Source organism: Microtus oregoni, unplaced genomic scaffold, assembly GCF_018167655.1.
Source record: "Microtus oregoni isolate MIOR12 unplaced genomic scaffold, Mior012 000019F_ref0000042, whole genome shotgun sequence".
Lineage (NCBI taxonomy): Eukaryota > Metazoa > Chordata > Mammalia > Rodentia > Cricetidae > Microtus > Microtus oregoni.
The window spans coordinates 38,846,413-38,858,519 of record NW_024543078.1 but is presented as its reverse complement, the minus strand read 5'-3'; the positions used below and the strand labels follow the sequence as shown (position 1 = coordinate 38,858,519).

The 12,107-nt window shown below is 47.6% G+C and overlaps 1 protein-coding gene across 1 annotated transcript in view; it reads left to right on the top strand.

The window, feature by feature from the left end:
• The window catches only part of LOC121459515 (DNA polymerase nu-like), a 149,765-nt gene extending 137,994 nt beyond the window's left edge, over positions 1-11,771 (top strand). The window contains exons 21-25 of the mRNA XM_041669393.1: positions 4,664-4,774; positions 5,787-5,865; positions 9,687-9,754; positions 10,512-10,573; positions 11,712-11,771. Coding sequence (XP_041525327.1) covers positions 4,664-4,774; positions 5,787-5,865; positions 9,687-9,754; positions 10,512-10,573; positions 11,712-11,771 — 380 coding nt within the window. The remainder of the gene's footprint in view (positions 1-4,663; positions 4,775-5,786; positions 5,866-9,686; positions 9,755-10,511; positions 10,574-11,711) is intronic.
• Positions 11,772-12,107: the final 336 nt, after the last annotated feature.

Below are 12,107 nucleotides of genomic sequence, written 5' to 3'. Positions count from 1 at the left end.
TATGGCTCTCTGAATGGAGATTCTAGGTTTAATATGAAAGTTCACACGGTTTTTTAAAGGGTGTTAAAAGTTTGCTTGAATGATTGGCTGAAGCATTTGTCAAGAGATGGCCTCCTAAAAAGAGCTGGAGATTCCTGATATCCTTTGGCTTAGTGTTGATGAATGGATTTAAAGGCTCAGGAGAATAGCAATGCTGGAGCAGGTACACTATGTAAAACCTAATCCTCCACAATGGAGAGGCCTAGGAGATATGCCCTATAAGACACAAAATGGTGAGGGGGCACCAGCATATTTGAAGAGCTTCATTGTCGCCCTTTTTCTTGTGCTAGGCCTTAGGTCAGAGATGATGCTGTTCAGTTGGGTTTAATTGGGACCCAAGGTAGCAGGGGCCAGGTGGCAACAGTGAATCACCCAAGGCAAGGTGATTGTGGTGGTTTGAAAGAAAATTGTCCCCAAAGGGAGTGGCACTATTAGAAGGTGCAGCTTTGTTGGAGTAGTTGTGGTCTTGTTGGAGGAAGTGTGTCATTGTGGAGGCAGGCTTTGAGGGGTCATATATAATCAAACCATGCCCAATGAGACAGTCTTTTTCCTACTGCCTGCATAGCAACATGTAGCAGCTCCTTCTCCAGCACCATGTCTGTCTGCAGGCTGCCATGCTCCCCATCATGATAAAATGGATTAAACCTCTGAAAATGTAAGCAACCACCTCAATTAAATGTTTTTCTTTACAAGAGTTGCTGTGGTCATGATGTCTCTTCAGAGCAATAGAAACCCTAAGACGGTGATCACAGTTAATGCAAAGGGCAGCACAGACAAGTAATGCCCATAATGGCCTAACCCATTATTGGTCAGCACAAGCAAAGTGAATTTCATGGTGGCATGACTCATATGGACCTGTGCTTCTGGCTAATCAGTCATGATATTTCCAGGCATGAAATACGTAAGAAACCCACTAAGTTTTTGTTTGATCTGTATAAGCAGAAAAATTTGTAAACAAATGAAAGAAAGGGTTCAAAGGATAGTAGCAAAGGCAATCTCAGCCCATGAATCAATTTCCAGACTTGAACTAGTTTGCAGACCCCTTGAATGTCCATCCAGGTTCCCCTAAGGTAGGACTTGATAAAATGCCTAAAGGTTTTACGGTTAGCCTTTCTCCATTCCTTCCCCAGAGGGGCCTACAGCCTTTTACAAGGGGAACTGTACACTGGGGGAAAGGAAGCAATCAGACTTTCTGGGGTCTTTTGGTTACTGGTTCTGAATTGACTCTGATTCTGGGAGATCCCAGGAAATCCTGTGACGTTCCTGTTAAAGTAAGAGCTTATGGAGGTCAGGTGAGTTTTGGTTGAAGGCTGATTCACAGTAGGTCCAGTGGGGCCTCAAACTCATCCTGTAGTTATTTCTATAGAAATATCTAATTGGACTAGATATACTTAGAAGTTGGCAGAATTCTCACATTGGCTCCCTGACCCTGTGGAGTGAGGGTTATCATGGTTGGAAAAGCTAAATGGAAGCCTTTAGAGTTGCCTGTGCCAAAGAAAACAGTCAGTCAAAAACATATCTCATCCCTGGAGGAACTACAGAAGTTGGTGCCTCCATCAAGGACTTGAAAGATGCAGGGGTGGAGTTCCCACCACATCTCCCTTTAACTCTCCTATCTGGCCAGTGCAGAAGACAGATGGGTCAAAACTCAACCAGGTAGTGACTCCAATTGTAGCTGCTGTACAGATGTGATGTCCTTACTTGAACAGATCAACACATCTCCTGGTACGTGATATGCAGCTATTGATCTAGCAAATGCCTTTTCCTGGTACTTGTCCATAAGGAGCACCAGAAGCAATTTGTTTACAGTTTGTAAGGCCTTTACAGTTTAGCTTCAAGGATATATTAACTCTCCTGCCCTGTGACATAAGGGATCTTGACTGTCTGTCTCTTCAATAAAATATTACTTTGGTGCTCTATATTAACAACATTATTCTGATTGGACCAAGAACTAGCAACCACTTTGAACTCATAGGTAACACATATACACATCAGAAGGTGGGGAATAAATCTAACCAAAATTCAAGGGTCTTTTACTTTAGTGAAATTCTTAGGAGTCCAGTGGTGTGGGGCATGCAGAGACATTCCTTTCAAGATGAAGGATAAGTTATTGCACCTGACCCTTTCACCACCAAAACAAAAGCACAATGTTTAGTTGGCCTGTTTGGAGTCTGGAGACAGCACATTCCCCATTTGGTGTGGTGATCCGGCCCATACACCAAAAGCTGCTAGCTTTGTATGGGACCTGGAACGGAGAAGGCTCTCTGCATGCGGGTAACAGTTGTGTGGTTTGGTCTGTTTGTGGGGCTCCTGGCGATGAGACCAGGATCTATCCCTGGTGTATGAGCTGGCTTTTTGGAGCCTATTCCCTATGGTGGGAAGCCTTGCTTAGCCTTGATGCAGGAGGCTTGGTCCTGTCTCAACTTCATGTGCCAGGCTTTGATGACTCCCTATGGGAGGCCTTACCCTTTCTGAGGAGTGAATGGGGGTGCGTGGGGGGAAGTGGAAGGAAGGGATGGAGAGGGAACTGTGGTTGGTATATAAAATGAACAAAAAAATTAAAATAAAAAAGAATGTGAGCTGGACGGTGGTGGCACACGCCTTTAATCCCAGCACTCATGAGGCAGAGGCAGGTGGATCTCTGTGAGTTCGAGGCCAGCCTGGTTTACAAGAGCTAGTTCCAGGACAGGATCCAAAGCTACAGAGAAACCCTGTCTCAAAAAAGAAAAGAAAAGAAAAGAAAAGAAAAGAAAAGAAAAGAACAAAAATAAACAAAAAAACCAGAATGTGTTTGTACATATATTTGTGTTTTCTTTCCTCAATTACTTTATCATGGACTGTAACATCAATTAAGAGTATCAGTGGTTATCATATTTAAGTTTAAGATAGTAAAAGAATATTCCTCAAGGGACATTGTCACCTAGACTAGATTTATAATGTGTTTGTAATTGTACGAGGGATAGTTATGTCATCAGTTAGGTATAATCCTGACCTGGTAAATTTATAATGCACTTATGATTGTACATTGGATATTTATCTCATGCTTAGGCATTATTATGACCTGGTTATTCTTCCTTTGGAAATTAATCACAACATAAGGAGCTATGATTATTTGTCAAATTGACAAAGAGTGGGCTTGTGAGAGCTATTCATGGTTGCCAACTTGACTACATCTGGAATTAACTAAAACCCAAAAATGGAGGGCAGAGTTGTGAGCAATTTTTGCTTTAATAGGAAGAGCCACTTCTTTTTTTTTTTACTGATTTAGCTATACTTTATTCATTTTTTCTTTTATTATTATTATTATTAAAAATTTCCACCTCCTCCTCTCCTCCCATTTCCCTCCCCTGGAAGAACCACTTCTAATCCAGATCTCTGAGGTAGGAAGACAACTCCTTCAATGCAGACCATTTGATCTGAGAGACCCCACCTCTAATCCAGGCTACACCTGCTGGAAGTCTGTGTAAGGACACAGAAGAAGGAAGCTTTTGTTCCTTGTATGCTTACTCTGGCCTTGCTAGCAAGATTGTCCCTTCACTGGCGTTGGAGCCTGCTTCTTCTGGATTCCAGCGTACTGAAGACCAGTTGAGACATCCAGTCTAATGGACTGAGCAACTGGTGGATTCCTGGATTTTCCATTCACAGCCAGCCATTGCTGGATTAGCTGGACTGCAGACTATAAGTCATTCTAATAAATCATATATATATATATATATATATATATATATATATATATATATATAGAGAGAGAGAGAGAGAGAGAGATTCATGTTATAAGTTCTGTTACTCTAGAAAACCCTTACTAATACACCAGTATAGTGGCGGGGGGATGTTTTTGAGACAGCTCTGGCTATCCTGGAATTCACTTTGTATTCCAGGCTGGCCTTGAACTCACAGAGATCCACCTGCCTCTGCCTCCTGAGTGCTGGTATTAAAGGTGTGCACCACCATCTCCTGACAACATAGTGGGTTTATGTGCATTTTATTTATTTATTCACTTGTTTTTGGTTTGAGTGTTTATTCACTTGTTTTTGGTTTTGAGTGTTTTGCCTGTATATATGTCTGTGCACCACAAGCATGCAGTGCCTGCAGAGACCAGAAGAGGGCATCAGATCCTCTGTAACGATGGTAGCAGCCATGTGGATGCCAGGAAGCAAACACCAAGTCCTCTGGAAGGATTAGTGCTTTTGAGCACTAAGCCATCTCTCTAGACCCTTATTCATTTCCTAAGAGCCCCAAGACATGTAAGCATCAGACCCCAGAAGGTCTCATTCTACCTTCGTGTGTGGACATACCCTCCATTCCTTGTTCTATATTTCAGCTGCCACATACCCCAGAATGACTCCTGTGCCCAAGCCTACATATGGCTTTCGATTTCTATAGAATAAAAATGTCCTTGTTCTGTGTAAGATCTCAGTGCAGCTAGAAGCCAGAAAAGAGTAGAAGTTTGACACATGGCCAACAGAAGACATCCCGGTACAGGCCCTACTGTATAGACGCCATCGTCCCTGGAATATATCGGATAGTTCTGTGAGAAGTGCAGGGCAGTATAAGGAGGCAGTGGCCACTTGGTGCTATGCCACTTGTACCTGTTTCTTGTCTGCTTCTCCTTCCTCTACCCTAGGCTATGTGACATCCATCTTGGGTAGAAGGAGGCCTCTGCCAAGGATCTCTTCACAGGACCAGAAGCTTCGGGCACAAGCAGAGCGACAGGCAGTAAACTTTGTGGTACAAGGTACTAGCCCCAGCCTACCACTGTCTGTGGCTCCTTCCTGGAAGGCCCATGTCCCCTGCTCCTTGGGTATTTGGCAGATTGCTCTGTCTGAGGTCTCACAGCCCTCACCCGTCCTGCCTGAGTGTCACAGCTACTGATGTAGCAGGGCCATCTTTATGTTTCAGGCATTTTTGGAAGGACATGGTGAGGCATACCTGTAATACCAACCCTTGGAAGGCTAAAGTCATCTTGAGCTACATAGCCAGACCTTTAAAAAATGAAATAAAGAGATGGCCTCTCCAAGACCCTTGGAGGCCATTCTGTTCCCCTCTAAAAGTAAGAGCCTGAGTCCCCAGGATTCTCACCAACAATACAGTCTGTTGACAGAGGTTTCTATCCCACCCAGTCCCTCAGCCATTCAATCCCAAAGAAACACACAGGGGCTTACATTAATTATAAACTGGTTGGCCTATTATCTCAGGTTTCCTATTAATTAACTCTTACATCTTACATTAACCCATAATTCTTGTCACGTGGCTTGGTACCTTTTATCAGTGAGGCATTCTCATCTTGTTTCCTCTGTGTCCGGGTGACAACGGTAGACTGAACCTTTCCTCTTCCCAGAATTCTCCTGTTCTGGTTGCCCTGTCCATACTTCCTGCCTGGTTATTAGCTAATCAGCATTTTATTAAATCAATACAAGTGACAAATCTTTACAGTGTACAAGATCATTGTCCCACAGCAAGAGCCAGTCCTAGAGATGGGTTACTTGACATGGGATAGGACCCTTCTCTCACACCCTGAGTATCTGACTGGGGTCAGGTTTTCTCAGTAAGGCATCCAAACCACATCCCCACAGCACTGGGAAGGAAGCAGCTCGATTGTATTAAGGATCCATGGTTTGCTTCCATTTGCAAAAACTCCTTCATTGTTAGCCAGTGGAATGAGCAGTGTCCATGGAAAATGTCTCTATAACAGCTCAGGCACTGTGAGCCACACCTCAAGTCCTAAAATTGAACCCTTGTCTCTACAGGTTCAGCCGCAGACCTCTGTAAGCTAGCTATGATCCACATCTTTGCTGCAGTGGCCACATCCCCAACCCTGACAGCCAGGTCAGTGAATTAGTCATTTTTCCAGGGCCCAACATTGAACTCCTGCCAAAGAGATCTGTTGGATGCCAAAATGGCATTGCTCCTTGTACCCACCACATGTTTTTCCATCCTACCCTAAGGACCCCAAGATCCTCCCATGGGCCTCTACACACCAGGGTGCCCATACCACTGCCTAAGTGGGTCAGCAATTCTAGTCCTGGGAGGAAATCTCCTACAGGAAGATGACAGCTTCCCTAGATCCCAAAATGTGAAATGGGTCCCATGGGCCCCTATATGCAGCCCCAAGAGGGCTGTGGAGACATGGGAACCTGCTTCCCTTTGGGCATTCCTTACCAAACTTACAGTTTTCTCTTGGCCAGTAATATAATTCATGCTCAAGGTATGAGTTTTCCTTTATCAGCAATTGCTCATATTTCTTTAGAAAACTTTTATCTCTTCGAATATTTCCCCTGCCCATTTTTACCTTTTACCTGTGTTCTTGGGTGGTTTTCACACCTCTGAACAGAAGTGTGCTCTGTAGATTAGTGTCATACAGAGCCAAGGGCAGGAGGCTCAGTTCTACGCCCTGTTGTCTCCTGCTTTTTACAGCCCTGTTCCAGGTACTTTCTTACTGAAAAGAAATAGGTTGGGAAGCTGCAAGCCCTCTGGGAAGGATACAAGAGGAAGGTGCAGAGACTGTAGCTGAGCCCTGCCCCAGGCATGCCCGAGGGTTGGGAGCAGACTGTGCAAAGCTGGGCCAAGCTGGTTTCTCCTGTCACCTCTCTCTGTCTTCTGCCCGGTACTCACAACGATTTCCTCCCAGTTCCTGTAACTGATGGACTCTGTACACGTGCCCACTCCCACTGTTCCTGTGATAACCTCTCACTTCATGTGGGCTGTGCACAGCCTGTGTCGGCCCGTCCTGGTGGCCGCTGGAAACACACTGCACTCTGCATCTGCCACACGCAAGGCTAGCAAGTTGCTTCTTCTGTTGCTGTTTTTCTTTTTTTTTTTTTTTTTTTTTTTTTTAATTTCATTTATTTATTTATTATGTGTACAATATTCTGTCTTGTGTGTATGGCTGAAGGCCAGAAGAGGGCACCAGACCTCTTTACAGATGGTTGTGAGCCACCATGTGGTTGCCGGGAATTGAACTCAGGACCTTTGGTAGAGCAGGCAATGCTCTTAACCACTGAGCCATCTCTCCAGCCCTGTTGCTGTTTTTCGAATTGGTGAAAGATGTTGGCATATTAAGGCTTAGGGTCTCTCCTTGGTTGCGATGTCTTTCCAAAAGATAAGCACAGGAAATCTGACTCGGAGATACAGAGAAAAGGAAACTGAGGCAACAAGCTGCGTGCACCTTGTCCAAATTCAGGAGAAGACAAGCTAGGGCTGGGTGTCCTCCCAGAACTGCAGAGTCTCCTATCTTGTGCCACCACACAAATGCACTTCTAAGAGAAACCCACAAAGAATTCAGCATGGCTAGGGTGCTCCATAAGAGGGAACTTCCTGGCAAACTATTGGCAAAGGGATGAGGTTAGGCCCTTCTGGAAAGTTCTCTCAAAGGGCCAGGATTTGTCTGCCTGTGTCAGGCCAGCCAGATGCAAATACAGTAGTTCTGTGTCCTCTGTGGAGCAGAGGGCAACCAGCAGAGGCATGGTCCCCTGGGAGTCTGGGTGGTCTAAGCCTGCATTCGTCTGCTTCTCCTGCTTGTTCTTGTGCCCCAGCTTCCAGAGAGAAGTGTGATGTCTCTGTGGCTGTGATGGTGATGTGTGAGTGACTAACAGTCACACCTATTAGGTCCTGCCACACTGGCAGCTCAGACTGCATGGTGTGATTTCAAGAAGTGTGAAGGCACTTCTGCTAAATCTGGAAAGAGTTGCAAGTGCCTCTTCTGAGGTTTCTGTCCATTTAAAAAGTAAACCCTTTGGAAGCCAAGGCCTGCCAGACACCCTGGTACTAGTTTAAGAAAACATGCCAGTGCTACAGCTTAGTGCCTGCCATGTCCTACCACAGTCTGGCTTCTGGAAGGGAGTGCTGATGCCCTAGCCAGGGACAGTATATAAAACACAAGGAAATGCCTCTGTGAATGTCCCTAAGAATGTATACTCCACTCCTCCATAGTCTGGACCCAGCATGATATGTCCACTGCCTGCACAGTCTTTAGAATGTGCATTTGTTGGCATCTAGTAACAGTGGCCTGGCTACAGTAGTCTGAGCTCAAAAGGTGTATCGTTTTCCTGCCAAGTCCTGTGCGTGCCAAGGCACAGAGGTTGCTGACTTTGTTTTAGAAGTTCAGGCCCTTTCCCTTTAGTGCCATGATTGAGGTAGCTGCTCTGACCATCTCAACACCTTCCAGGCAAGAGAAGGTCGTGATGGTCAAGGCAACCCTTTGCAACCTTCCTGAGAGTTGGAAACAGATGACTGGGTCACTCGTCTTAGAGGAGATGGCGTGCATGCTAGGAACATAGCCCCTTCTCTTCCCGCCCAGTAACAAAGGGTGTTAGAGAAGACTGATGGGTAGTTCACCATAGAACTCTGCTATCAGGAACCATCGTGGCCACTCTAGTCAGGCATTTTAAGGCTGCTTCTTCCTTCCAGCCAGGGTTCACCATCAGATCCATTACCACTGTTGGGGTTAAGTGGGGAGGGTTAACATAACTTCCCTGTGAAGCCTCAGCTTCCAGTGCCACAGGGGAACCTAGGACAAACTGCAGTGGGGGGCATATAGCATGTGATTATTGCGCTTCAGAGTTCCATCCAGGAGACAGCAAGGGCCCCTCTATGCCCTCGACCCTTCCCTGGGGACTGTGGGTGCTTGTGACCATCCTTATCCCCCGTGCTACACACTTCATCCCTGGCAGTGCAGGAGCAGCTACCCTGTGCGCTCACAAAGGTGCTGGTACCAGGTCTGGGAACTACATATCTATAAGGATTTTGAAGTGACATTTCCCTGGAGCCTCCAAGGAGCCTGTGGTTTGTGACAAGCTGTCACATGTGCTGACAGATCTATGGGTTGAGAACTCAGATGTCCCCAGCAGTCCATGTCTCATCCTGTGCACATATGTGCTGTTCCCCCACTCACCTGGTCGAATCTGTTTGCTCTGCCCAACACTTACCCAACAGAGCACTGCTTCCTAGACTCCTCTTCCTACTGATGCCAGAAGGGGCTCAGGGGCCACACAGGACTGCTAGAGAAACGGAACCTGAGTGTCCATGAAGCCAAGTTCACCTAGAACTATGGTTTACTGCCCCAAAGTACATGCTGAGTCCTGTATGGGCCATCCAAAATATCCCATAGCTGATGTAATTTTGTACCTTTGAATTTTTGCATTCTTCAAGTTCTGTTAAATATTTATATGACTTTAAAAAGCAAATTTTAAAAAATATTGCCCATCATTTCCTCTAAACTAAAGGGTATGCTCCCCCCACGTTCTCCATTTAGCCTCCCTCCTCACAGCAGGAGCGGCTCCCCTGCCCCTTCCACGCTCTCATCACATCCCACAACCGGTGGAGGCTAGGGCACATGAAGAGGTCGCTCTGCTCCTAGGAAGCTCTTCCTCCAGCCTTCCAGTCTCCCATACCTGTGAAATGCTCAGCCTGCTCGGAGGCTGGACAGCTCTCCAGAAGCTATTTATCTCTCTCTCCTGACCCCTTCTGCCCACTCCCTGGAGCTGCCCTTCTGATGGTGAGCAACCCCAGGCCACAGTGCCAGGATGGCCATACCTATTCCACACTCTTTCATAAACCAGATGCCAAACAACCTACCAGGAACTGTGAATGCTAACCTGAGGTCCCGTGTGGAAGCACCCACACTCACAAATGCCCTCCTTCCTCTCCAGGTTAGTTGCCCAGATTCATGATGAGCTGCTGTTCGAAGTAGAAGACACTCAGGTCCCTGAGTTTGCAGGTGCGTCCAGGGGAGCATAGGGGGCGGTGTTACCCACAGTCAGGAAATTTGCCATCTCTTTGAAGCTCCGCCCCTCTGTCCCTCAAGGACTCTCCCAGCTGGCAGCTCGTTCGGTGACCCTAGTACCGGGAGATACATGTCTAGTGCTCCAGAACAGCCATGAAAATTCTATGCACAGACATCCATGGCTGGGCCTCCATTCAGGGCAGTCTGTAGAGATGATGATAGTAGCTCACAAGATAGATCATACAGTCAGGGCCACAAAGCTACCTTCAGAGGCGTGACAAGAGCATCTCATACCTTTGCCAGAAGCATCAGAAACTGTGGTCTTCCATGCCCAGACTATCTTGACTGGTACCTTCTCCTAGCCCTAGTACCATAGCCAGAACCAGTGGAAGGGGCACAGTATCTACCACCTCAGCTGGCCTGCCTCTGCTGGGAAGAGCTGGGGTGGAAGGAGACCAGCTCAGTCAGTACAGTGGCCAGAAGGGTGGGCTGAGGATCCTCTAAGCTAAATCCTGAGCTGTGGATATAGACATTGGGTGTTTGTTGTACCAGCTATGAGGTTACATGAGAGGATCAAGGGCCCTGACCAATTGGTTTGAGTGGCTTGTAGATCCAAGAAATAACCAGGTGACTTGGATCAGGCAGGACTGAGCCTGAAGGTTCCTCAGTCCTCAACTCGTGGGGCCTGGGAGCCAGAAGGCTGGCCAGCCCTGGACCCACACAGCTGTAAGCAGCTGTTTTCCCGTTCTAGCTCTTGTCAGAAGGATCATGGAGTCCTTACAGCACGTACAGACTCTGGAACTGCAGCTGCAGGTGAGGAGACCCACATCCGCCCAACATTACAGCTGGGGTCAACCCAGGGTGGGCACCAGGGCTGCTGCCCTCCAAGCCTCCACTTGTCCTCCGATGAGGAACCCTTTCCCTGCTGGATGACTCGGTTGGTCCCTGGCAAGAAGCCACCACCATGGGTATCAACCGCTGCTCCTACCAGCCTCTGACTTAACCCCGCCCTGAGGCTCACCCGCATTGAGGATGTGGGCACTAGGTCCCATATACCCCAGTACACAAGTGGGCACATCTAAATACAGGCCCACTCTGCACCTTCTGAACACAGCCTGGAAGCAGCTCTGGGTTCTTGCCAGAAAAAGAGCGCTGGATGTTTCAGCATAGGCTCCCCAGAGCAGTGTGGACAACTGGGCAGGAAGTAACAAGGTGGGTGACCCAGGTGGAACCAGAAACACAGCTTGCCCTGTGGGCACTTCAGAACTAACCAAAGCCACAGAAACTGCTGACCATCTTCCAGAGCAGCCCTGGCTCCGCTCACAGGCTCAGAGGCTTCCCTGAGAAAGGGCAGTGCGCTCTCTGCACAGGTGGCAGCTTTGCAGGGCTAAGGAGCCACACATGTGTTTACCCACTTGGCAGGATCCTGCCCCCCTGAGGTTGTCCACACAGCCTATGCCTGTTGTGGGCAAAGAAGTAGGTACTAGGGGAGGAGCCTGGAGCCCAGGAAACTAAACTTAGCTGCCATCAGAGGGCCCTCATGAGGCAGAAAACAATGGGAAATTGGGAGTCAGCCCTTCTTCAGACATGGTGGCTTTGTCTAGTGCCTTGGGGAAAAGCCCACTCAAGTAAGGGTCTTCTGTCCCCTAGCATCTCTCAGAGATACAGCCCTGGCTGGGTGAGCACATATTGCACTAAGACATTCCTACCCTAAGTCACCATGCCTGGGAGCCCTGCAGACACTGCCTGAGGCCTGGTGGATAGGGTATTCCACCATGGTAGGTGCATGTGATGTGAGCGTGCAGAGGGCAAATATGAGTATATGTGTACCCATGTGTTCGCCTGTTATGTGGCTGCTCTCTCTGGAAGGATGTGTCCCTGTGCAACTGCTACCTCTTCAACCTGCGTGAGAGCCTGGGAGGTGGCTGAGTTTCTGTTTGTCACCCCACAGGTGCCCCTAAAGGTGAATTTGAGTGTTGGACGCTCATGGGGACATTTGGTCCCACTATAGGAGACCCTGGACTCCACCTGAGCCACAGCAAATTTCCCTGCAACAGCCCAGCTACCAATGAGGTCCCTCTTCAGTTCCTACCCCAATCAAGTAAATTTTTTCATCTTAAGTTTGTCTGTAGCCCTGTACAACAGTGGGAGGAGAGAGTTGGTTTCTACCAGTCCATCCTGCAGCCCTTCCCCAGGCCCAGGTCATCAGCTTGCACTCTGTGAGGGCGAGACAGATACAGACCACACTGACCTTTTGTGGAACAACTGGGTCACTACCTGTAAATGCCTTATGAGACGCTGTCTTCTCCTTGTCTAAGGGGATTCTTCCTGTGGGTGCCTCAACCCA